The sequence below is a fragment of the Scomber japonicus genome, chromosome 10 (assembly GCF_027409825.1).
Source record: "Scomber japonicus isolate fScoJap1 chromosome 10, fScoJap1.pri, whole genome shotgun sequence".
Classification (NCBI taxonomy): domain Eukaryota; kingdom Metazoa; phylum Chordata; class Actinopteri; order Scombriformes; family Scombridae; genus Scomber; species Scomber japonicus.
In genome coordinates, this window is record NC_070587.1 from 535,282 (window position 1) to 561,973 (window position 26,692).

Consider the following 26,692-nt stretch of genomic DNA (forward strand, 5'->3'; position numbering starts at 1 on the left):
AGACCGGGCTGGGCTCCACCTGAATGCCACCCAGGGACTCTTTACATCATCAGCGCACTGCTCATGCCCGGCTAAACACACAAACACACACGCTGGTAGAGCAGCAGCTCACACATACACACACACACACACATGCACACACGCAGCGCAAATGAGGGTCTCCAGGTGACCATACGGTGGCCTAGGAGGGGAGCTGGCTTCATACTGAAGGCAACTACACTCTCTCTCTCTCTCTTACAGATTTAAACACACAGACATGCAACACACAAATATAAATGTTCACATGTGCGTCGTGTGCATTGATATACATTTCATAAACATACACAAGCAAATACATATCTCACACACACACACTGGGACATACACACACAGACACACACACATTATTGGCCCCTGTGAGAGATATACTGCCATTTCATTCCATTCACTCCAGAGCTGCCTCCATGATATACTGACTACAGTGCCGGTTAATACAATATCTGCGCCAGTGCTTTCTCTCCAACCTCCCAGCCGACCAAAAAAAAAAAAAAAAGAAAGAATGAAAGAAAAGAAAGAAAGAAAGAAAAAAAAAAAACAGCGAATATAATATAACACCTAACATGTGAACGAACACATCTCCAGGCCTGATGTGCTGAAATGTTGAGAATCAAACTAAATGAGAACAAAACCCAATCCAGACTGTTCTGGGTTGGGGCCAGTGTTTATCTAACAATAACCATACGTTCAACAACACCTCTGCTTTTTGGCTGCTGGTGCGTACCACTCTGTGTGTACGTGTGTTTTTTTTTTGTGTAGGGGGGGGGCGGTATAAAAAAAAAGGAAAAGAAAAAAAGGAACAAATGACAATAGCCATTGATTTGAATTTTCTATGCCGATTCTCTTTTCCCACTTGATCAAACTCAGGGCATTTGATAAGTAAAAGGATAAAAGACGGAGGTGATGGAGATAGTGGTGTTTGTTTTGTTGTGTGGTATGGTAGCAAGGGGGGTGGGGGGTGGGGGGTGGGTGGGTGGAGGGGAAGGGGCTTATTCTTATTTTTTTTTTTGTTTTTTTGTTTGTTTGTTGTTGGGTTTTTTTTTTTAAATAAGCAGACTGGGCTTCAGCACCTGTGACAAGGGACATTCTTTAGCCAGAGAGCTCTGATTCATGTCTTTGAGTAACTCCTTGAGGGCGTTTCTTACTGTAGAGTGGCTCCATTGCTCGGGCGGCAGGTCTTCCAGCTTAGGACAACTGTGGAGAGAGAGAGGAGACATATGGGGGAGGGAGGGGGGGGAGGAAGGGGGGAGGGGGGTGCAGGGGAGGATAAGGATGGGGAGATAGGGAGAGGCAAGGGGGAGAGGAAGGGAAAGATAGGGATGCAGAAGGAGAGGAGGGGAAGGTGGGGTAGGAGGGGGTGGGGGGGGGAGGGAGGGAGGGAGAGCATGAGAAACAATTCAGATGGAGAAGAGACAGAGATAGAAAGGAAAGCTAGCAGCCCTGATGGTATCTTGAATGAAATGATAAAGTAAACAAGCCACAAATTCAGCAACACACACAATATCAAAATATTTAATCTTTATCGGGGTGTTGGGACACTTCCTGATATCTGGAGCAAAAAAAAAAAAAGGGGGGGGGGTTGAGGGGGGGGGTAATAACACCAATCTTTAAATCTGGGAAATGAAAATGACCCCAAAAACTATCGAGGCATACATGTAAGCAAGTTCTGCTGCAGGACTTCCTCTTCTAACATCACTCATTTCAAACACTCAGCTGCAACTAATAATTACCTTATTATTATTATTATATACCTTATTACCTTATTATCTTATTATTAATTCATCTGATTATTAGTTATTTATTCCTTTAAATGGTGGAAAAACAGAACAGTTACTACAGCCCAGAATAACATCCTGCTTGTTCTTCTCTTACTGACAGATATTACATTTATAATGATATAAAACAGAAAGTCAAACAGCAAATCCTCACATATGAGAAGCTGTAACCAGTGAATGTTAAATGACTTCAACAATTAATCGATTATAAAAAAAATAAATAATTGTTTGCGGATTTATCTGGTGTCGATCGACTGATGATCTCATCACTAATCGAGGGTTGTGTTAATAACCGGCAATTTGGGAACAAATAACTAATAGAGGTTTAACAGAGGGGTTTGCAGTAGTAGTGCAAGCATGTCCTCTACATGGATATTATATATACACATACATAAATATAAAATGTGATAGACTGAGAGAGGTAAAAGACAGAGAGAAGAAACCAGAGAGAAAGAGAGCTGAACACACGGGCCCCCGCTCCTTTTTTCTGCTGCAAGCGCCCCTCCAAGACAGACAGATTTCATTTGGCGCATCAAGCAGATGCATCTGGAGATTGCTCTGTCTCTCTGTCTCTCTCTCTCTCTCTCTCTGTCTCTCTCTCTCTCTCTCTCTCTCTCTCTCTCTCTCTCTCTGTCTCTCTCTCTCTCTCTGCCTGCCTCTCTCCCTCTCCCTCTTTCATATTCTCCCTCTCTCTCTCTCTCCCCCTCTCCCTCTCTCTCTCTCTCTCTCTCTCCCTCTCTTTCTCTCTCTCCTGATTGTTCTGATTAGTTAATTACTTTATACAACACATCTGCTGGATTGATGCATGAATTATACATCAGCTGCATGTGGCGACTATTATTTCGTGTTACTTCTACCTTCCTGGCTCATTGTGCTTGGTGAAACAATTTAAGGTGTTACTGGCTAGATTTCTGCGGCAGTCGGGGCGGGGGGGGTGGTGGTGGTGGTGGTGGTGGTGGTGGTATTGGTGGTGGTGGGGAGGGGGGGAGAGGGAGTTGTTTAGGGGATGGCGGGGCAGGGGAGAGAAGAAGAAGAAGAAGAAGAAGAAGAAGTAGAAGGGAGAAACAAATACAAAACAACAATACTGACAACAATACACAGAAAAATCAAAATAGATTTACACATCAAATAAACTTCTGCTATTAGCTGGCGGCTCCAGACGTGAGATGTCGGGATTCAGTCTAACGTGAGAAACTCTCTGATGATTTGGTTTGAAAATGAGAAATATCTTTACATGCTGGCTGGGAATGAGTGGAGTAAGTGAACTGGCCAGTTAGCTCTGGGTAAGCACTTCATGTGTGTGAGACATATGTTCAATGTGTTTCTCATTGCACGTACTGTTGAATTACTTTTCATTAAACCCGCTCTGACACTTGACAAGTAGGAGAGATGAGAGATTGAGCAAAGGGTGATGAGTGTAAGAGTGCATGAGACATTGTGTGTGTGTGTGTGTGTGTGTGTGTGTGTGTGGGTCTGAGTGTGTGTGTCCATAAATCTGTCAGTTGGTGTGTTGGAAGCATTACGAGCATGGAGATAACGGTGGAGTGGAATAGAAAAAGGATGCGTGCAACGGTCGAGGCTAACATCTGCTTGTAGAAAAAAAAAAAAAAAAAAGCACACACAACCTTACACACACACGCACACACACACACAAACAATGGATTTTCCAGAACACCTTAAACTGCTCCAGCAGCTAGAAGGCCTCTGGGGAGAAGGAAGTGAACAAGAGGAGGGAAGGAGGGAGAGAGACAGAGAGAGGTAGTGGAGAGAGACAGCTATCCATGCATTCAGGGCTAGCACGCCGGAAATAAACACAACCTTCTGTATTCTGACTGGTGGACGTGTTCACATCAGTCTGTCTGTGTCTGTGTCTGTCTCTGTGTGTGTGTGTGTGTGTGTGTGTGAGTGCTTTGTTGGTGAAGGTGGATGGGGGGGTGGTGGTTTAGGGGGATAGAGGAGAGACAGAAGGAGAGGGGAGAGAGAAGGAAGAGGCAGAGCGAGGTAAGAAAAGAGTAGGAACAGCTCTCCAGAGGGTTGCAGAACACTGGGTTAGCGTGCAGCTGGCACAAGCCTCCACACCAGCGCCACTCGGCTGTTTGTGTGTATCCATGTGTGTGTGTGTGTGTGTGTCTTTGTGTCTATGAGCCCTTTTGCATCCATGTCTATAAATGCTTGTATGCTCTCGCTGCGTGTATAAATACAACAACAAACCTCACACCTACAGAGTAGCATTTAGCGTACAATATGGTGACTGATGGCAGAAGACAGCTAGCGGTATGCCGTGGAGGAAGGTCTTAGCATGTTAGCGTTCTCTTATTATATGCCATGTAGATTCAAGAACATATTTAGCTTTAAATATCCAGTGCAGCCAGCAGGTGTATTTATGGAACTATTTCAGGTGAACAACCTTGTATTCATCTGCTGCAGAGTCATTTTTAGCCCTGCAGTCTCCAGTTGCCCACCACACTCATTTTTAACAGAGAGAGTGAAAGTAGTCCTTGGGTTAAAAAGCTGCTACTTTATTATCACAGTTCATTTAAGTTTTTACCAATGTAATAAAAAAAACCCTCTGCATTGTTACGTTAGCATCGGTTTAGTGGCAATACTGCATTCACTTACTTTAAGAGATAAATCTAGTGGATCAGTTTAACCACAGTTTTAGTTTTAGTTAATGGTTAATTGACAAATTGACTTATCTGTGTTTCTTTGGCATCATTAGGCATGGATGCTTTTTGGTATTCAAATGGGTTTTTCCCATTTCTGTGGGAAAGGTCAGCCTATTGTGTGTGTGTGTGTGTGTGTGTGTGTGTGTGTGTGTGTGTGTGTGTGTGTGTGTGTGTGTGTGTGTGTGTGTCAGCAGATTGGCACCTGCCTCTGGACATACAGTACGTGCAGTGTGTGTGTTTGTGTGTGTGTTGAAAGCAAAGACAGAGCTGTGCCTCTTTATGTATTAAATTAATCCAATACTCGTGTGTATGTGTGTGTGTGTGTGTGTGTGTGTGTGTTTCTAACCTGTGCAGCTGGATCTTAAGCGTGACCACGTGGTAGACGTCCTGCAGCATGTCGGCCACCGTGGCATCCGGTGCATCTGTCACGTATGACAGGGGGACGGGATTCCACTTCCCCACCTGAATCATACCTGGATGATTGAAAGCACACACACACATTAACACATTAACACAAGTGAGCACACACACACCAAACACAGCACAGTGGAAGTAATGACAGATATGGACACGCAAAAGCACATCAGTGGACACATGTGCAAAGATTTAAAAAAAAAAAAGAAAAGAGTGCATGAGAGCAAAGTTCATCCTGACATCTTAACTCACTGTCACTAATCTGCCAAACTAAACAGAAAATGTTTATTTCAGGACAATAAAACTCGCCGGTCCCATAAAGACTCAATTCATTCTCTGACATCACAACTACTTTGTGGGAATTTTTCCTGAGACCGACTTAAAAAAAGAAAGAAAAAAGAAAAAAGGAAAAAGGAAAGTAGCAGCCCACACAGCAGGAAGTGAGAAGGGAGACTAGGGTGTGTGTGTGTGTGTGTGTATGGTAAGTGAGTGTGTGTGTATGTGTGTGTGATGGACAGGCTATAATAAAAGAGCATGCTAAGAGGCACCTTGAAACAGCCACCCTCGGCCTGCGTGTGCTCAAGTGCAATTAGCAGACCCTTTCCTCCACCTGCCCCTCCCCCCCCCCTTCTGAGTCACTTGAGTGTACGTGTATATAAATATACAGTAAAGGTGTGTGCATATATGTTGGTGTGTGTGTGTGTGTGTGTGTGTGTCACTTATATGTGCACTATGTGTATTAGCATTTCAACATTTTAGTGGGTAAGCCTCTGCATATAGACACAGTGTGAACAAGCGCACATCTGTGTGGGAATGTGTGTGTGTGTGTGTGTGTGTGTGTGTGTGTGTGTGTGTGTGTGTGTGTGTGTTTGGATGTGTGACTGTGTGTGTGGGGGGGAGACTTGAGCATCTCCCGTCTGGGATCAGTGTCAGGATGTGTTACTGTGGCTTCAGATCTGCTGGCGGTAGGCTATTATGGTCACAGAGTGTGTGTGTGTGTGTGTGTGTGTGTGTGTGTGTGTGTGTGTGTGTGTGTGTGTGTGTGTGTGAGAGAGAGAGTATGTGTGTGTGTGAGTGTTTGAGTGTGCGCACAAGTAACAGCATGTCAGACAACGCTGTAGAGAGGATGTTAATGAGCATTAGAGGGATAAAGCAAGACAAGGAGAAAATGAAGATATGATGATGGGAGTCAGTGAGTGACACGGAGGCTTACCTTTGGCCTGGGCCGCCGAGCTGTGGGAGTAGCCCAGTGACAGCAGGGCCATCTCGATCAGCTGATTGAAGAGCATGTCCTTACGCACCAGGACAAACTCGGCATGCTCCTCCTTGCTGTCAAAATCCATGGGATTCTCATAGTGTTCGACCACACAGAACACGGGCAGCATGTTGCCTGAGGACATGAGGAGACACAGAGAGGCACAGTGAGGACTGAGAGGGTTCACGTTTCTTCACACGCTAACTTTGACCTTCAGTATTGTGTGTTTGCAGAGGGACCAGATTAATATTTAGTGCAGATGATTAAATTACACTGAGGTTGAGTGTCGAGGGAATATGAGTGAGTCACTACATTACAGCTGAGTGGAAGTTCTGGAAAGAAACAAACTAAAACGATGTGTTTGGACCACAAAGACATTTTTCATCTTTTATAGGCCAATTTCTGTCTCAACCCTCACCTCTCTGTCTCAGCGCCAAACTCTCACATCAACACGAGGAAATCAAACGCTCCTTAAGTGCACAATAACATCAGAGAGTGAATCTGTTTTACCTCTTTTCTTATTTAGAAATGCTCTCTCTAGTCTTGTAATAGTCCTGATCTTCCTCTTGAGTTTTTCACACATGGTTTTTTTTTTTTCTTGCACCTGTAATCCCACTTTAAGAAGCTTTTTTATTAATTGTTGGAGGTTTCTTTCCTGCAGTCTTCCCTCTTTCTAGGTTTTAATATGATGACATGATATTAAAGAAATGACTGCTATGAGTTGTGCATGTTTAATAAGTAAATATAGATATTACAGATAGAATTATCACCTTTAACTCGGTGTTGAGTAAACACCAAGAGGCCGCAAAAACCCTTCAACTCGTTCATCTTCTTTTGGCACACTAAACAGTTTATTCACTGTCAAGGTGGTGCTGGGATCACCTTAGACTTTCCTTCTGCCTGCCAACCCAAAAATCATCTTCCCATGATGCAGCGCTTCAATTCCCAAGCCGCCCCTTGCGCCTTGAGGTTTACTATTCTGTGTCAACAGTGGCTCTGCTGTTAGGTGGAATGAGCAATCCTTGACTGCTGAGTGTTCAAGGGAGCCACTGTGCAAATATCACCCAATATGCCATTTCTGCTAAAATAACATCCCTGAAATTTAAGGAAGTGAAACAGTGCAGATAACCTGAAGCCTTCTGAAGTCTCAACACTTGAATGACAACTGTAGAAAATCAAGTGTTGGTGAAGAATCGATACAGTAGCTCCACTGTACGCAGTTAATCCTCCACCATTTATGAGGTGCCCTGTTGCTCTACTTTACTCTAACTGTGTCCACACTACTGTCACCTGGACAAATTCCTCTATATTTATTGTCCTGTGTGATTAAAATGATTCACGTTCTAATATTTTCCGATCTCATGCATTCCAGAAGATGCACACAGCTCTGGCAAAACAATCAATAAGCCGACAGATGCCAGGGAATGTGCTGAAAGAGCTGCTTTTCTCCTCCCCCGATTTTAATAGATAAAGATCTAACAATAAAGACTGCTGTGTAGGTTCATTTGGGGGATCAATACTGGCTTTGTTTCCAGGGAGCCCAGAGAGGGCTGCGGTAAATATTGTTTCGGGCTCGGACACAATGCCCACTGTGGGCCCTCTGCGAAGCCTCCGCGGCGGACCGCTCCGCCTCCCTCGGCAACTTCACCCTTTACTCTGGAAGAAATCTAAACGAGAGAGCAGGAGGTGGTGGTGGTGGTGGTGGTGGTGGGGGGGGGGGGGTAGAGCTTGGAGGAACAAACGTTGTAGGAGGCCAAGAGACGCAAAGATGATGAAGGTGAAAAATTAGGCTCTCTCAGCTGGAGTGCGACGCGTAGATTAGAGGAGCAAATAAGAGAAACGGCCCAACGGAGGACACTCACGCAGATACATTCCAAGAGTTCCTGAGTCCCTGTTGCCCAAAGAAAACCAAACCAGCCAAACAAACAAACACACCAGCTTTAGCAGCCAAGTGCTATTACAACTCTGAACCTGCAGGTTTTCAAACACATTCCCAACCCACTGAAAAAAAAAAACCCCAACAACAAACATAACTATAAAAACGTTCTTTTAGATAGCTTTGCCTGCCCTTGTTTTTCACCAGAAGACACCGGTTATATTAAAAAGCTATGTCATAATCTCAAAGTAAAGGCTCCCTTTGAACGGCAATGGCTCTTAAAGGACTGAAACTTTCCCTTAATAAACAAATGTCGGAGCAGGAGGGCTGCGTGTTGGAGAGAGGAGCGGTGACACAGCGCTATGCAGCACGACACAGGAATAATTCTCAGTGCTCTTCTATTAGCTATTGTCTGGGCAAATAAGTGGGGGTGTGTGCAGTGTGTGTGTCTACTGAGATGACTAAAGAAGCATTGTAAAAAAAATAAAATATAATAAAAAAAAGCTTTAAGAGTTTTTGGAGAGTATGCAGGGGGTGGTGGTGGGTGGAAGGTGTATATGTGTGTATATGTGTGTGTGTGGGAAGGAGGGTATTTAAAGTGCATTTAAATAGCTTTCCTGTCTTTATGTGGTGTATTATTCTCAAAAAACACACACACACACACACACAAAGTTAGTACAACTTTCACTGGTTTATATACACTACGACCTCAACTAACAATTCATTTCTTTATCTATTGATGAAATGTTTAGTGTGTAAGATGTGTGAAGTAGTGAGAAAGTCCCATCACAATTTCCCAGAACCAAACATGATCTGGTCTTTAAATTAAAATGAATGGTTTTTTTCCAATAAACAGCCCAAAACTAAAAGATATTCAGTTTATAAAGATATGAAACAGTAAGAAATCAATACATGCTCACCCTTGAGATGGCATCTTTTACTTCATAAATGACCTAACTGATAAATAAACTACATCAATCAGATTGCTCTTTCTCTTTCTCTCTGATGCCCAACTAATCGATTCATGGACTAATCGTGTCAGTACAGACGCCCTCTATCCCTCTCACCTCTCTTATGGCAGGTCTTCAGCAGGTGGCCGGTGGGTTTGTACGGGACCCCAGAGAGTTTGGCCCCGGTGCTGCCCAGCCTGGCTCGGCCCAGGGGGCTGCCGTTCTGCTCCAGTCGGGGCAGCTTGGCCGGCGGGGCCTTGCCCTCTGCCATGCTGTTGACCAGCTCCGAGTTCTCCTTGCCCAAACACGCCTCGCTGAGATGTTCCATCATTCTCAGCACCTCTGCTCACTATCACCTGGGGAGACGGAAAAAAACAGAGCGATTCAGCTGTCAGCGGAGGTATGTATGAGACATAAAAGAAGCACAAGAATGAGAGGCTGAAATGTGACACGAGAGGAGCAATGAACACAAAATCTTTTGTGTTGATATCACTGACATGTGAAGACGTGAAGGGACATTTTTATAGAGGAAAAGAAATGCTTTTAAGTAAGTGAGACCTCTGAGAACAGACCCATTACAGCAATAACTGTCAATTCGCTTCAGTTATGACGACTTGGGCCGCGGTGACGTTTTCGTGCCACTGTAATGTACCCATTTTTCAACGCATGTATTATGTATGGGTGTCCCGCTAGAGATTCCCATGCGAGAGGGGGCAAACAAGCCTGGGTTTTAGTGCAAACACATTAATTTGCTGGGAGATTCCACTTGAATGAGTACAGAGCAGTTCAAGGTATGAGGTTGTTGCAGCGGCACACGCAGAGAGGAGGAAACTAACATAATTCGTTTTCTGAGTCACTTCGAGTGGCTTCACGTTCATGACGCAGCTCAGAAGGGGGTTATGGAGGCCGCTACGCAATTCCTCTTTGACACACACACACACACACACACACACACACACACACAGGCCTGCACAAGATCACTCAGACTGTCACTAGCATAACTTCACAGGTGTGAACTTTATTTTTAGATCTTGCAAGTGCAGAGAAATATTTCATGACAAGCAATAAGTTTACAACTTTTGGAATAAGGAAGGAGGCAACGTTTGGGAAACTTCAAAAACAGACTCACTGCTGACTCATGAGGCGAGTCATAAAAAGTTAGTGGGGGAAGAAAAGAAGACAGAAGGGGAGGATAGACAGATAGAAACGAAAGATGGGGCTCGCTTTCCCACAGGTGCACTGCACACACACAAAGTCACACAGTGAGGCTGAAGCTGCTAATAAAAGCTTATTTTAGCTCCCTGGGTACGAACGTCAAGTGTTAAACACCTGATATGATTAATAAGATGTGTTAATGTTAAAAAACTGTCATTGAAAGTCATTCTGGATGTCACGACATGCTGCAGGTTTATTCACTGAGCTCAAACTGGAATGCTGTTGTCAAAAGAGTGACAAGGGCAAAATCACCCACCCCCACGCAAAAAAAAAAAAAAAAAAGATCATGAACTCCCCCATTCATAACATGCAATGAGGCAACTAATTCCCCCCACAAATAGAGGAGGGGGGCAAAGGAATCCAGACCCGGATAAAGTCCAGATCCAGGTCAGGATTTTTAAATGACCTTAAAACACAGAAAAAGAGGAGTTCAAATAGACACACGTTTTTAAATAAATCAATAAATAAAAAAGAGAGCTTGTATAAGGTGAAGTTATAAAGGGGAGGACAAGTTGAGTGGGAGATAAAACCAACCTGAAACGCAGCACTTCAGCACTGGAGAGCATACAAACACCACCTGGGGGAAAAAACGCGTCTTCTTCAAGTTTGGCCAGGATAAGAAGCAAAAAAAAAAAAAAAAAAAAAAAAAAAGGAAAAGAAAAGAAACTCTTCTTCTATATCTCTCTTTCTTTCTTTCTCTACATGTGCATGACAGCTTCTTTTTTTTCTTTCTTTAAAAAAAAAACAAAAATCAGTTTTTAAAAAGACGCCTTCTTCTGCTCTTCTTTGCAGATGACTGGCAGCCAGAGACACAAACCAACACCCCGGGTCTGTGGAAGAGGCGATGAGGTCGAGATGGACCGTGATAGGCGAACATTGGTAAGCGGTTATGTGTGTGTGTGTGTGTGTGTGTGTGTGTGTGTGTGTGTGTGTGTGTGTGTGTGTTTATGTATCCGTGTGTGTAAGCCCCCCTATCGTTAGCTAATTCCGTCCAATTGGAGGAAGAAGAAAACGGCAATCGTAATCGTTACAACCGGCGACATTTACGCGTAAAAATAGCCTCGAACAACCCCCCCCTCCCTCCCCACGAAGAAAAGAAAAAAACACACAAAAAAGTGGATGGTTATAACCACGTCCAAGGCTTTACAAGTGAGGGCGACTTCTGCTATACTTCACACCATCCACAACATCCAAAATATCGGCACAGGCAGGCAGAGCAGGCAAAGGCAAAGCCGTACAGTAATACAGTCAGCAGCAGCCGCCACAATAAAAACCAAAGCGCCTCGGACACTCTTATAATAAGAATAATATTAATAATAGTAGTAATGAGAATAATAAGCGCGGCCGAGACCCAATAAACCCCCGATGTGTATGTTCACGGAGGGACTAACGTAACATAAAAATGGCTTTACCGTCGGCTTAGCTAGATTTGACTACCGGCAGAGACTGACTGAGAAAGATAGAGGGAGAGAGAGAGAGAGAGAGAGAGAGGGAGAGAGAGAGAGAAAGAGAGAGAGAGAGGAAAAATAATAACCCGACAGTGTGATCTCGCTGTCTCGTCGGAGGCGATGTGGAGACGATATGCGGACAGCCCCGAAACAGGTCCGTCAAATAAAACACAAGGAGAGAATTAAAAAAAGAGAGAAGGAGGAGAAGGAGGAGGAGGAGATGGAGGAGAAGCAGGGGAGGGGGGTAAAAAGAAAAAGAAAAGAAGGGAGGGAGAGAGAGAGAAAGAGGGGGGTCAAAAAAGTGCGGTTTACTTTCCGATGTCGAGGATAAATAAGGCTGGCTGTGGATGCATGAGAGAGAGCTGCCTGTAGTAGGAGGTGTCCTGCTGGCTGGGGATTGGCGTCCGGACGGAGCTCCTCTTTCTTTCTATCTCCCTCTCTGTCTCTCCCCCTCTCACCCCGGCTCTCCCTCTCTGTCCCCATTAAATTATTAGTTGTATTGACTCATCACTCCCCCCCACCACCACCACCGCCACCCTCCTCCTCCTCCTCTTCTATCTCTCTCTCCCTCTCTCTCTCCCTCTCTCTCTCTCTCTCTCTCTCTCCACTCCTCGCTGCTGCTGGTGCTGCCGGCTGCCTGCTCTCCCTTTCTCCTCCTCATTTCAAATGGCGTGGTAGAGGGGGTAAAACATTTTAGGGGGAAAAAATAGAAAGAAAGGAGAGGATGTATGTGTGTGTGTGTGAGAGAGAGAGAGAGAGAGAGAGAAGGAGAGAGAGGGGGAGAGAGAGGGAGAGAGAGAGATAGATAGATAGAGAAATAATCCCCTCATAAAAACCAGATGATTCTTCCGCATCTCAGGCCGAAAAGTCCTGGCGGAGACAAATAAAGTGGAGAAAGTGGACTGGGAGAGAAACCACACATGCACGCACACACACGCACACACACACACACACATGCATGCACACACACACACACACAACAGAGAAGGACGGTGGTGCGATTTCCGGCTGTGCGCGCAGGAATTTTTAATCAGCTTGATTAGAGTGAGGCGGTCCTGCATTTAACACACACACACACACACACACACACACACACACACACACACACACACACACACACACACACACACACACACACACACACACACACACACACTACAAAATAAAACATTCATTAGTTATCTGTTTTATTTTACTTTAACCCAATATATAGTTATTCTTCTACTAAAGGATGAGATCTGAAACAGTAAAACATGTAAGATGATATTTGACATCACAGTGGACTGATGGTCAATCTGAGATAAACTAACCCAAAGAGACTTCCTGTATGACACAAAACACACTTTTATTTGTCCCCAAACACTCATATTAAATACAAAAACCTTCAGTTTGGTTAAAAATGGGGATTTTTTTTTTTTTTTGCATGTTTAATTAATTTGGTTTAATTAAATGGCGTGTCCTCTTTTCTTAAAACAAATGCATCTATCACTTCCTGTTTCTCTACAGTCTGAGTTCATCATTTCTTTTATGACACTGATTTATCTTATTTTTTTTTCCAAATTGTAGTTATAGACTTACTTATCTTTAAGTTCAAGGAGGTTTTATTCAAATGGGAAACTGCTTGACTTCCATTTAATGATCATACTTATAGAATAATTAAAGAATATGTAATATTTATATATTTAAGAAGGTGTTCATTTGCATCTTTCTTATGTTATTTACTCTAATCAACATGTATGACCGCCTGTAAACACACTAAAGGTGGTTGAAGGTTGATTATTTGTTAATAAACTGAAACTACTATGACGTTAAAAAGGATTTCTAAGGCTTATAAATCTACTTTTTGGACATATATGGCATAATAGGATCACCAAATAAACTAAAATATGAATTGCATTATCAAGAAGGTGCTACTTTATGATATTCTCTATTAACAAAAGCTCCATTTAATAGATTAGAAAGATGTTGTGTGCCATTAAATCACTAAAAAATACTTCAGGCTTCATTTAAAACCAATGTAAAAAGTGACCTTCCACTTCATCACTACATATTTGGAGGTTGCTGTTCAATATAGATAAATATGTTTTTACCAATAATCAAACAATATGAAGAGAACTTGCATTTCCCATCTCAACATTTAACCATCACGCTGCTATTAGTGAGCTATTATCCCTCAAATGTTACCTCTGCGGCAGGTCACATGCTGTATTATGTCAAAGTAGATTATGCCAAAATATTAGACAAGCTAATCTCTGTTGATACAGTCAACAAAACCCTGAACTGTCAGAGTGGAGGAAGGAGTGAATGAATGAATGAAAGGAGGAAAGAAAGCAAAGGAGGGATATTTAGAGGCTGGAGAGCGACACAGGCTCTGCAAACAATGGCAAGCTGGAAGGTTTTCTCAAGTTGATGTGCGAGCTATTGTTGTTATCTTGTAATTATTTCATGAATCGTGTTCCCCCCCCCGTCGCTTCTGTTGTTCCACGACCAACCGCGAAAATATCAGACAAGGTAATCTCTGTTGATATTGTCAATAAAAGCCTGATACAGTGTTTTTAGCTAACCTTAAGATGGCCTAATAAGAACAGTTCCACTTCGGCTTTATGAACAAAGGCCAGGCTAATATCTAGTCAACACAGGAGACAGTGAATGCAACAAAGCTGTCTCCTAATGTCTCCTAATGTCTCCTAAAGTAAAATACATTCAGGTCTGTGTGTGTATGTGAGGCAAAGGTCAAATGAAATATAGTTACATTAATATTAATACTCTAGAGGATATAAAAGTACACTAAAAGTTAATATTCACTCTCTCATTTTCTTCTATAAGCAACACGAGTGCTTACATATACTATAGCTGCGCTGTGGTACATATAGGTAAGGTGGAGTCTTCTGATCCTCCTCATCAGGCCAATATCTATCACACGGTGACGAACAAGCGTGCCTGTCCAGGTTGTGAAAGAACAAAAACAGGAAACCAACAGAAAACAGGAAGTGTGTATACATATTACGGCGACAGAGCCAGAGGTTGTGAGGAGGCGACTGTGGAGGTCAGGTGCAAATGTGTTAATGCTACATAACACCTCGACCTGCTTTCTAATAAATACATGCAGGGGCTCATAAAGTTGTTCTATATGAAACCATAAATACATTTATAGTGCTCATCATCTCATTGCAAAGCTATTGTTTCATAAACAGTGAAAACCACAGACATGAGCCTCTTGAAAGTAACCACTGACAGGTGATGGCAGACTCAAAGAGACTCAGTGGAACAACTGAGAAAAAAAAAAAAAAAAAGTCAATAGTAGAGAAGCTGTTTACAGTAAAAGATGGAGGGGGGGGGGCATTTAAAATAAAGTCTGAATTAGAGCAGATGCAAAAAAGAAAGGAGTGACGGTGTGTTGTATCAGCACGCAGTCGAATCAGTACAGTTACACTTCAATGAACCCCTCGATGTGAAACCAAATCATTGTTCCACCCACCCACCCGCCTGAGGTCAAAAGGTTGCTCATCTCATCTCAGAGTAGATTCATGGCCGAAAAGGCAGCCGCGGGGGGGGATTCACCGCAGAGGGCCGGCGTACAAGCTTTTAACGGAAAAACTCAAGATGGAAAAATTGTCTTGTAATGTTGACACCTAGTTAGCATGAGGTGTAAGTTTTGAGGAGGGGTGGGGGGGGGCGGCTGCATTTAAAAGGGTCCCACGTGTGGTTTTTTAACAGGAAGCGTGAGAGTTGTTGACAGCCCTGTTTAAGACCCCGACATGTTTGAATTGTTGAGAGGCGGCTGCTGCTGCTGCTGCTGCTGCTGCACAGATTCAACGATCAATTCTTACCTTAACAATTGTGGAGGTTTCAGTGAGCTGCCAACACTGTGTACTAAACACAGCTGCGGTGTGTGTGTGTGGTTAAATGGCTCCGCTACGTGTCTGAATAAAGGTCCAAAACTGTGGAGTAATTACAATATTTTCAGAGATTCATTTCAATGTGAGATATTATTCACAGTCTGAAAAATGTGACAAAGATTTTTACTCAAGTCACTCAAGACATGAAAGTAAAATTGACAAATGAATCATATTGAAGATAGAGTCTATTTTGAGCTGCATGATAGAAGCATTCAAAAGGATGAAATTGGCCTCTCCACATATTTTTTTATTATTTTTTTTTAAGAATAAATGATGAAAATCAAGGGATGTTTTGTCTCTGAAATGAAGGTGCAGCATTTCAGAAGGTGTTTCATTTTGCAGGATGCGCCTACTGTTCAGGCTGTGATATGTAGTTACATGAATCGCACCGACGAGCTGCAGCCCCCCTAAAAAACCCAAACCTCCTCCTCAGCAGATCAGTTTGCATCACCTAGACCTGCACGGCATCGCTGCACAGCATTCTGCATGTTGACATGTTTTACATGATGTTTGCTGCAGCTCCTGTTTCTGTCTTTGTGTGTATGTGTGTGTGTGTGTGTGTGTGTGTGTGTGTGTTTTTCCTTGGCCACAGTTAGCAGCATTCGGAAAACAGGAGTGACGGTGAAAGCGAGCCATTGTCGGCAAATGCTCTTTTCTATCTGGCATGACGCAAGCAGCCGCAGTCATTTCCACTGTGATTGTCGGGCACCATCAGAGAGCATCGATAACCCCTGCCAGGCCTTGGCACCGCCAACAGGTGCCGGCACTGCCAGCTAGGTTGGCACCGACGTGGCTGTGAAAACCCTCTGACATCCAGAAGGGCACAGATTTGCACTGAATGCACCACTGAATCAACACTGCTGATTATCAATTAACATATACCGTTTTGTATCGCACAGAAAAGAGGGAAAAATGGGTTTTGAAACACAGAAAGCTTGTTTAAAAATACTAGCTGTGTGCTGTTATAATCATGTGCTGAATACAGATTTAGCTCTGCTCAAGGTGGGTTTTTACAAGCCAGTGTGGCTTTGTGTTGGGCAGATACAGTACGCGGTGTGCTGTGCATGCACACAAGTGTAATTGTTCAGGCAGGATTTTGTGCCTGTTGGCTACGTTTGTAAGGAAAACATAAAAAAATGACACGAGAAACATGACAGACCAAATGCTAAATTGCAACAAAAGACACCTCATATTTAAATGTCAGGAGTCATAGCATTACACCGCAGATACATTTCATCTTCAGTGTGTGTTTTACCACAGGTACTGTACACACTTATCAAAACTATCAGATCTGGCCTCCTGTGTCTTAAACTGTGCTCGTGCCTCAGGAGGAAAGAATTATTACGCCTGTTTTATTAAAAAGACACTAATAAGCAGCACATAAAGGGGGGGAAAAGACTGAAAATGAATTAAAAAATGTATAATAGTTGGCTCAGCATGGAGAAGCGTCTTTATTTACTGTGTCAAGCGAAGCCGGCGCCATCACTGCCTGTACGTAGGTGTTGTGATGTCTTCATGCTCGCCACTTGTGATGCTTCTAATGGGCATTAATACGATTATTTGGATTACTAATACAAATTAGTCTGCGCATCCAGTCTGAGCTAACACAAACAGCATGGGGGCAAGCGCTGTCACCCGTCTCTACTTTGAGCTTTCTGCAAGTGTCTCCCACAACAAAAAACACACACACACATAAACATAATAGTATTATTAAAGGCAGCGAAGGATTTAATAATCTGTCGGGGAACGTGTCAAAACATGCGTGAGTGTGGGTGCACAGATGAACCTCTGTGAGACAGAAGATGTCATGTACAATGAAAAAAAGGAAAAGCGAGGGCGGTGTACAGTACAGGAGACGCCGCGCAAAACCATTAAGCACTTAAATGAGTAATAAAAATGACAAAAATGAAATTAATCTCTTGTCTAAACAAAAGGGGATGTATTGGAGCTGGAGTAGATAGTATTTTATTTATTAACAATAATTGGTTTAATTTGTTTTTTTTTATTTATCATGAATGGATTCACATCAAAGGGAGACTTGACTTTCGGAACAAAGAAAGTGTTTTGTGCCGATGGCGTTTGTAGGATGCTATGTGGGCAAATGGGTTTTGAAAAAATGTGTGAAACCTACACATGTGACGAAACATGAAGACTGCTTCTCCAAAATAGTGCACGGAGCTGGAAACCTGGAGACGCTCAATATGATAACTACAAGTGTAATGCGTCATCGTTCTCATTTCGCTCGATGTCTTCTCAGAAACACCATTGTTTGTTTGCAGCCTCTTTTTTTTTTCTTTTTCCATAACATGATGCTTCTCCCTGCACAACTGTGTTAACATGCACATGCTTACAACCACAACCTGCTTTACATTCACTTCTTACTGAGTTCAGAGTCTAGGTGCTTTATTAATGTTTCTTCCTAAGACATCTGAGGACCATGAAAAATTGCTTAATCAGTTGTTAGGAGGTAAGCACAGATAGACTGAATATTCCATAATGAACATATCCTCCAAATCAAATTACTTTCATGTTTTCCATTAGCCTCTCATACAGCGAGTGTGGCTTTCAATTACTAGTGAAATAAGGTGATTTCTACATTTCTCATATGTCCGCGTTTCGGTGTGGGAGGAGGGAGGGAGGGAAAGAGAGAAAGAAGGAACAAGGGGGATGTAATGAACTGAGAGTCGGCTCCTAAGTGCTTAATTGTTTTATAATCACATGAAGTCGACAGAAATAGAAGCGGAGCGAGTGGTCTCCACCTCAGGTCTGCTGACAGGAAGGCCTAACGCCAGTTGGCCTCGGCGGGTCTCTGCGCCGCTGTGGAAGCTTTTTTTCCTTCGGCGACATTTCTGAGAGACAAGACGACGTCGCTTCACCAACACCCCTTATTCTCACATCGTAACTCTCCACTCTCGACACCCTGCCTCAAGATGTGCGGTGTACACTGTACACAATGCAACTCCCACGCACAAGCAGATGCACGCCACACACACACACACACACACACACACACACACACATGTACATCTGCTCAGCGGCGTTGTGCATTGACGCAGTGTAAGAACAACACCTCTGCCCTCAGGGTCTGGGTCTTGATCTTAAAGCCGTACTCTACAGTCGGCATCTTCAGGTCGACGTTGGATTCCTGCAGCATCGCGCCATCATAGGATGATAGGCCAGTTCAAACCAGAGTCAGGCTTTCTTTCTAACGGGAATCTGTTTTAAAGATTCAAAACTATACATCCCTGCCTTGTTTATCGCTTCCTCTCTCTCTCTCTCTTCTTCTCTCACCCTTTATGCCTTTATCAAATTTTAAAAAACCAATTAGACGTAGAACAATCATTGGGTATCAGAGGCAAGGCCGGTTTTAAAGAAATGACTTTTCTGTCACTGCTCGCTGGACTCCGGTCATCACATGACCGAATAATCAAACTCTAATCTCTGCCTCGTGGATCGCAAGAAATAAACAATTAATAGAGTTAGAAGGACAGGGACAGGGGTGTTTGTGTGTTTCTAAGAGATACTGAAGACGGCTTTTTCCACGTCGTGGCACTGAGAGAGAGAGAGAGAGAGAGAGAGAGAGAGAGAGAGAGGACAGACTGAAGGGGTGAGAAAGGTTGCCGCGTCCTGCTGTGTTTTTCCTGAAGTGGGGGAGAGACGGTGAAGGGCACAGGACCAGTAGCCTTGTGGGGAGTTCTTGAGAGTGTTAAGGAAATGAAGGCAGGCGATGGGATGGTGTTACTCGCCTCAGTGTGTGAGAAGTGATGCAGGAATATAAGCATGTGGGGAAAACGGCGCTTAATATCGAGGCTTAGGCAGAAGTATTAAATAAGAGGTGCAGACTTGAGAATGTGGTTCATTATCTACATATTTTTTCTTTGCACATTTAATCCCTTGTCAAAGGATGCATCATCCATCCACTGACGAACAAAACAGTTGATAAGGCAAGGGTGTGTGTATGTGTGTGTGTGTGTGTGTGTGTGTGTGAGACAGAGAGAGGGAGAGGGAGAGAAAGAGAATACAGTATGTGTTGAAATTGTTTCATTGGAGTATGTGGGTGGGTATTAACAACCTGATCTTAGCGGGATGCGCTTTCCTCTAAATCGCTCTCTCTTTTTTTCCTCTGAACAAAGCATTCAGAAAAACCTACACAGATCGGATAAAGACAAGCATCGGAATAAAACACAATGAGTTTTTTTTCCCCCCCTTCTCAAGAAATTAAAAAAAAACATACATTGAGACGTGTAAATGTGTAATAATGTGATTTAAATCATGAAAACTTATACAGACGTATATGCTTTTCTTAATTTGTATTTTCCACGGTTGCATGAGGCACACTAAATAACACACACACACACACACACACACACACAAATCTATCATAGGAGGGATGTCATTTTTTAAAAAGCGTGACAAAACCGACATGACGGACTTTGGGTCTTTTATCTCCTGGGGAGAAAGACGCCAACCCAGTCGGTGAACGGGGCTGATTGTGAGGACCCAAAAACAATGTGACGCTTTTATCACTAAGCCAAGGAATCTGGATCAACAGTATGCAAAACATATGCCAGAATAAATGCAGTCGAACATGCTGGGACAACATAACACCACCAACCCCCCCACCCTCCAACCCTCCAACCCCACACCCCACCACTAACCAGCCTCTCTCTCTCACTCTCTCTCTCTTTTATAATATAAAGAACTTTCCAGATAATGACAAAATGAGCTCTAACTCCCCAATCACACACTAAGCATTCACCCAGGGTGGTATGTCTGTAAGTGTCGGAGGGGTGGAGTGAGTGTGTGTGTGTGTGTGTGTGTGTGTGTGTGTGTGGAGGGTGGTGGGGGTTTCTTACATTTTTGAGCCCTGGAATGCAGCATTCCCTATTAACACACCAACCTTTTCTTTTTTTCTTTTTTTTTCTTTTTCCAAACTAGTTGCAACATGTCATCAAAAAAAAAAAAAAAAAAAGAAAAAGAAAAAACAAAAAGCGCTGGGAATCATTGTTATCTTTCTCCTCTATTAGCAATCATAACAGAGCTATTTCATACAGAGGAGGGATGGCGGGTGTGGAGGGGTGGAATCCCCAAAGAGCCACACATTAAAAAACGAGACAGGCCTCTTATTTACTGGCGGCAGTCTAATAAATACATTTGCTGGCAGCTAAACAGGTATTTACTCTGCTCCCTACCACAGGTATAATTTCACTGTTTGCTGAGCTGTTATTTTGCTACAGCGATAATTATCGAGGTGGTAAAGAAAGACGATTAATGGTTTTAGCCGAGATATCAGTCTCAGCAAAGTGAGGCACAGCCCGGCTCCAAACTCCCAGCAAATACTCAACAGGAGGGTTTTTAATAATCTGCACAACCTGAACACATAACTGGGATGGTTGCAAACATACTTAGGTTTCTAGTTTTTTAATTTTTTTGTATTTTATGAGGAGGCCACATCTTTTAACTTAGACATTTTTATTTTACTAAAAGCAATAAAACTGATGATTTAGAGCATGATTCAATTTTAAAGCAAAGTGTTGAAGCATAGTGAATATGATCTGGAGATCTGGAGAGCGGCTACACAGCAAACACAACAACAACCACCAAGACGACGATGACGATGATGACACCAACGTTAAAAAAAAAATAAAATCCCAACCTGTGCTCTCCTATGTGACGACTAATTGGTCTCTCAGGGTCACAGACAGACAAACTTTGCCATCTCGCTCTCATCTGTACAACCTGCTCTTCAGGGCGTCTGTTTAACCTGACACTGAGTGAGAGCTGAGCACATCAACACGCAGCAGCCGCGCCACTGTACTTCACTAATCACGTCTACGCTGTCTGCAGAGAGAGAGATGTGTATATATATATATATAGAAGGGTTTTAACTGGTGATACACAGAGATTGCCGTCCTCTCCCTCTCTCTCTCTCTCCAGTCTCTACTGTTTTATTTCCGTGGGCACAAAGTGAAGCCACAATAAAAAAAAAAAACCAAAGTGTCAGCGGGCTTTAAAAAGGAAAAGACAGCAATAGATCCTTATTTGTGAAACGCTACAAGCTGATTTCCTGCTCTTTCACTACTAGAGTACAGTAAATCAGTAAATGCTGTGTGCACTAGTTTCGGTTAGTTGTAATGAAAACAAAACTAACTTCTAAGAGAGGGGGAAAATATATATATATATATATATATATATATATATATATATATCTAACCAGGTTGAATCTGTAAGACAGAAGCTGAAAGGTAGAAAGGTGTTTTCCCAGACCGCTACCTAATTGTAAATCATAGAAGGGTTATTGTAAGAGCCGTGAACACAACACGACGTATTCAAAAGGAATTAATTACATACTAATAAGCTGCGACAGATGTTTAGGCTTTACTGCTGGATGTGTGTGACCTGACAGTCGTGCACGGCGCTGCTGCTGCTGCCGCTGCCGTCCTCACAGTCTGATTCTTATCATTCCTGCCAAACAAGTTTATGTGGAGAAATTTCACCAGGCAGATTGACATGCCACTGTGGATATGTACATGAGCCTTTTTTTTAATTTTATTTATTTTATTAGTGCCACATTCACAGCCACAAACTGATAGCAGAATGGTTGAAGTGAAGGCTCAGAGCTGAAGAGTAAAACCGAGAAGTTTTGCTTCAACGTTCACAAGCTGCCGTTGAGGCTTTCGTCTTGTCTGAGGACTTTTACAAGAAGTGACACATGGCAGACTGAGACAGGAAAAGAGCTGTGTGTGTGTGTCATTGCTGTCAAAAGGCACTGACCAGATAAGCCACAGTACCTTGAACTGCCACAGATCTGCAAAAGATAAAAGGAGAAGAATCACCGGTGCTGTGCCATAACCTGTTTTGTTCCCATGCAGCGAGTGCCATGCTTGACCTCATAATCTCATGTGAGCGAAGCACAGAAACACAAACCACCGTCGACACCAAGCAGCAGCAACAAGACAATAAACAACCGGCCACACTGACGGAAAGTTGGAGATTATTTCAGGACGGCTGCTCTTTAATTATCTGATCACATTTCTTATTTAATGCAAAACAGATTTTTATTGTGATCTACTTTTTTGCACTTTACGCTCGATTCACGGTCAACTCATCACGGCTAAAATTAACAACGACGGGGTTATACCAACACAATGCAAACTCTATATCTTTACATGAGTGTATTTGTGCTGGTATCCATATTTAACTAATCATCAGCATCAGTCAGTGACCATGCTGCTGTGTGAAATGTCAGCTATTTTCTAAAGGGGCAGAGAAACCTTTAAAAAACCTGCAAACCACAGGACATCAGTGCCCACGCACTTTTAACATGGCAATACATATCTTCTCATAAGTGTTCTCACCCTCTCTCTCTCTCTATGTGTGTGTGTGTGTGTGTGTGTGTATCTCTTAGACACACACACACAAACACATACGTAGGTCTAGTTGTACCTGAAATTACTTTATCAGCACTGTGACAAAAGCCACAAGGCAAACCCAACAGCATTACTACACCATCTCTGTATCATCACATCTATCTGACTGCCTCACACCAAGTCATGCAGAGAGAAAGCAATAAATCCTTTAACTGTTTGTTTCCCTTTGAGTTTGTCACACCTTTTTTTTTTCTTTTTTTGGTTTTGTTTTTTTGTTTAGTTGTTACCTTGCTTTTCTTCTGCACAGTGTGTTGCTGTCTAGTTACACAAAGTGTTTCATGCTACAGCAATAAAAGTGTTGAAGGAAGTTGACACGTAATTAAATAGTAAGTGTATGGAGAGAATAAATGAAGTGGCTCTAATGGCCTAATAAAAAGTATTAAAAGTAGATGGGCAGTTGGAGTAGCTCCAGCGTTTGTAATAAGACATGTCAGCGGTTTGGTGACAAATGTGATTTGTCAACACACACACACACACACACACACACACACGCATGTACATACACGCATCACTTCATTATAATAAGTCAAAAAAGTATGATGAGTAAAAAAAAAACAAGAAAAGGTCTTTGCATCAAATATTTGGATTTTTGGAATAAAACGTAAAAATCAAAGTTTATTAAGCTCTCTCTCTCTCTCACTCTCTCTCTCTCCCCCCCCCTAAATAATATCCCCTGGTTCCTGCAGTCATCAGGTCAGCAGCAGCAGCGATGGCAGCATCACTTCTTTGCTCCTCCGCTGCGCGCTGAATAAGTTGTTAAATGAATTAGAGGAGATGGATGTTTAACCCCGCGAATATCACGAGTGCTTTGCTTATTCCTGCAGAAATGACACTGGCCTGTTTCTGCACATTTAAAATTAAATGTTTTATTTTTTTTATATATTTAAAAAAAAAAAAGTGCATTTATATTTACCATCAAGAATAACATTCATAATCTGCATTTCTCTCCCCCCCCCACACCCCTCCACCCCCACCATCCCCCTTTTATGAAATATTAAATCCTTTGCAGCCACTTTCGGTCTGTGTGGGTTTTAAGTGATTTAGGAAGATAGGTTTGTATATTACCTTTAATTTATTTAGACGCGAGTCATTTATCTTCTTATTCGGAGCAGAGACACCTGACTGGAAGAGTCACGCGCTCAATAATTGTGATTTCAAAAGATATGTAGTTTGGTTTTTTTTTTAAAGAAAGAAAGAAAAGATGCGTGTGTGAAAGAGAGAGAGAGAGAGAGAGAGAGAGTGACAGCACAGACAGATGAGTGCAGTGTGTGTATAGGACCGTACCTTTAAAGTCAGCAGTCGCTCGACCTCTTGTTTTCCATCAAAAGTTGAGCAACCTCTTGTCAATGCTCCACGACGAGAGATCCAAAAATAGGCAACTACTCTGTGGGAGGACAAAAAAAATGTTTTAAAAAGTCAAAAGTCCTGCGGATGAGGAGGAGGGGAGGGGGGGAGTCGTGTGCTCGAAACCACACTGGCGGAGGTTGAAGTTGGGGAGAGCGCACACGGCGGATGGAGCAACAGAAATGTGAGCAACCAGCGGGGGTGAAGTAGAGGAGAGGAGAGTAGCGGCATGTGAGGAGGGTTGCTTTGAGAGGGTGGCAGGTAAACGAACCGCCCCTCCCCGTTTCTGATGCTCAAATCGATGATTTGCCAGCTGTGGCGCAGCTTGTCTCATTGCCCCACTTTGGTTTTTACAGCCGCTCCTCTCCGACGCGCTGCTCTCCGGGGACACAGAGGAAGAGAGAGAGAGAGAGAGAGAGGTAGAGAGAGAAAGAGAAAGAGAGAGAGAGAGAGCGGGTAAGAGAGAGAGAGAGAGAGAGAGCGAGTAAGAGAGAGAGAGAGAGAGAGAAAGTCACTGCCAGGAGAGCTCTCACACTCATTCATTTTCATATTTACACGCCACATGTTTGCGTGTCAAGAAGAAGAAGAAGAAGAAGATGAAGATGATGAAGATGAAGATGAAGGGTAAAAGTGGTAATAGTCAGATTTTAGCTCCTATAGAGTGAAAGCTCGTAGTTTTAACAGCGGAGGCAAAGTGCCAGCTCCTCCTGCCCACATACCTGAGCCCAATATGAAACCTATAGCCCGGTATACATCACGTGCTCTTATACCGACATAAAAGAGCCGCTTATTAAAACACATGGTTCATTTGTTTTAAAGCAGGAATGTGCAAAAATAAAATAAAATAAAATAAAATACAAGTTTTAAAGAATAATTAAGTTTGAACAATGCGTATTGATAGGTAGGTTAATACTGCAGTCTGTTCTCTTGCTGTTTGCCGAAAGCTGTTTTTTCCTCTTTTAATTTAATCAATTTAAACAAACAAAGCTTTTAGTTTAAATAATAATAATAATAATAATAATAATGATTATTGTTAATATTCTGCGCTCAGCTTTTTATTTTAACGCGTCATTATTGAACCAGACGCACTTTTTAATTTCATCAATGCAAGCTGTTGCGTTTTCCTCTCCTCTGCAACTTAGTTAAACTCCGGCCATCACACACACACACACACACACACACACACACACACACACACACACACACACACACACACACACACACACACACAGCCTCTCCATCACATTTAACAATCACACCGCGGGCCTATCCAAGAAAAATTAAATTAAAATCTGCGCTAAAAGAATGCAAATTTACAAAAATTTACGTGGAGAGCAGAATAATTTGATTTTTCCTCCTCTCTTCCTCTTCCTCTCTTCCTCTCTCTCTTTTTGGACATCTTTAAGAAGACAGCCTGAAGCAGAATCAGACGAGGCACAGAGGACAGTGACAGATAACGGGAGAGCAAGCTTTTTATTTTCACCCTCACACACAGTCTAAATGTATTTCTGCTATTTTAATTGATTTGAAGCTTTAACTGTATTTACTTGTATTGACTTGTGCAGAATATACATCGACCTCTCCCCTCTGCCAAAGTCTGAAATTACAATTATAAGAATTTCAACTTTTACAGAGTGTTAAATTAAATCAAAAGGTCTAAATGAAGAACATTTATACATATATAAAGATATATATATGAAGAGAGAAACGTCTCTCCATGGTGATCCCTGCTTCCACATGTTGTACATTAATGTTTCCTACAAGACATTTTCTTAAATCAGAAAAAATAATTATGTTCATCCTGCATGAATGAACATTTTCTCCTTTACTCAGTTTAATTTTATCTTTTTTGTGTCCTTCGTGTGTGAGTGTGTGTGAGTGTGTTGCTCCTCCGTATACATTTGTGAGCCTACATTGTGAGTGTGTGTGTGTGTGTGTGTGTGTGTGTACTGCAGATTGTGGGTTGAATGCACGTCTTTATTTGTGTCATGTGTGTATATTTGTGTTCACGTGTGCCCTTGCACCCATTTATACTCATTTGTTGTGTGCATGCCTTTGTGTGTGTGTGTGTGTGTGTGCATGCCTTTGTGTGTGTGTGTGTGTGTGTGTGTGTGTGTGTGTGTGTGTGTGTGCGTGTGTGTGCAATTGATTGACAGTTTGCATCTGCACACAGCCAAACTGCTCTGCACTAGCAGGTGTGCAGGAGCCCACAGGTAATGCAGCTGTTTACTTACAATATGAATGTGTTTCTCTTACCCGGGTTTAGCATAAATAACACACTGATCCATTTACATTTACACTTCATTTACACATCCCATTGAAAATAGAATTAGTGGAAGCAAATAAAAAAAAAAAGAGCTAAAAGAAGCCGACACCAGACAACA

General features: G+C 42.6%; 1 protein-coding gene across 3 annotated transcripts in view; it reads right to left on the reverse strand.

Moving 5' to 3' along the window:
• The window catches only part of LOC128366648 (DNA-binding protein SATB1-like), a 67,674-nt gene extending 42,987 nt beyond the window's left edge, over positions 1 to 24,687 (reverse strand). The window contains exons 1-5 of one of the 3 annotated variants that reach the window (XM_053327386.1): positions 24,249 to 24,687; positions 9,090 to 9,328; positions 6,105 to 6,281; positions 4,824 to 4,950; positions 1,182 to 1,230 (exon numbers count right to left, since the gene is read on the reverse strand). In XM_053327386.1, coding sequence (XP_053183361.1) covers positions 1,182 to 1,230; positions 4,824 to 4,950; positions 6,105 to 6,281; positions 9,090 to 9,303 — 567 coding nt within the window. In that variant the 5' untranslated portion in view covers positions 9,304 to 9,328; positions 24,249 to 24,687. Of the gene's footprint in view, positions 1 to 1,106; positions 1,231 to 4,823; positions 4,951 to 6,104; positions 6,282 to 9,089; positions 9,329 to 10,721; positions 10,831 to 24,248 lie in introns of those variants that run through there. The other 2 variants (XM_053327384.1, XM_053327385.1) reach the window with 2 other exon arrangements.
• Between the last annotated feature and the right edge of the window lie 2,005 nt (positions 24,688 to 26,692).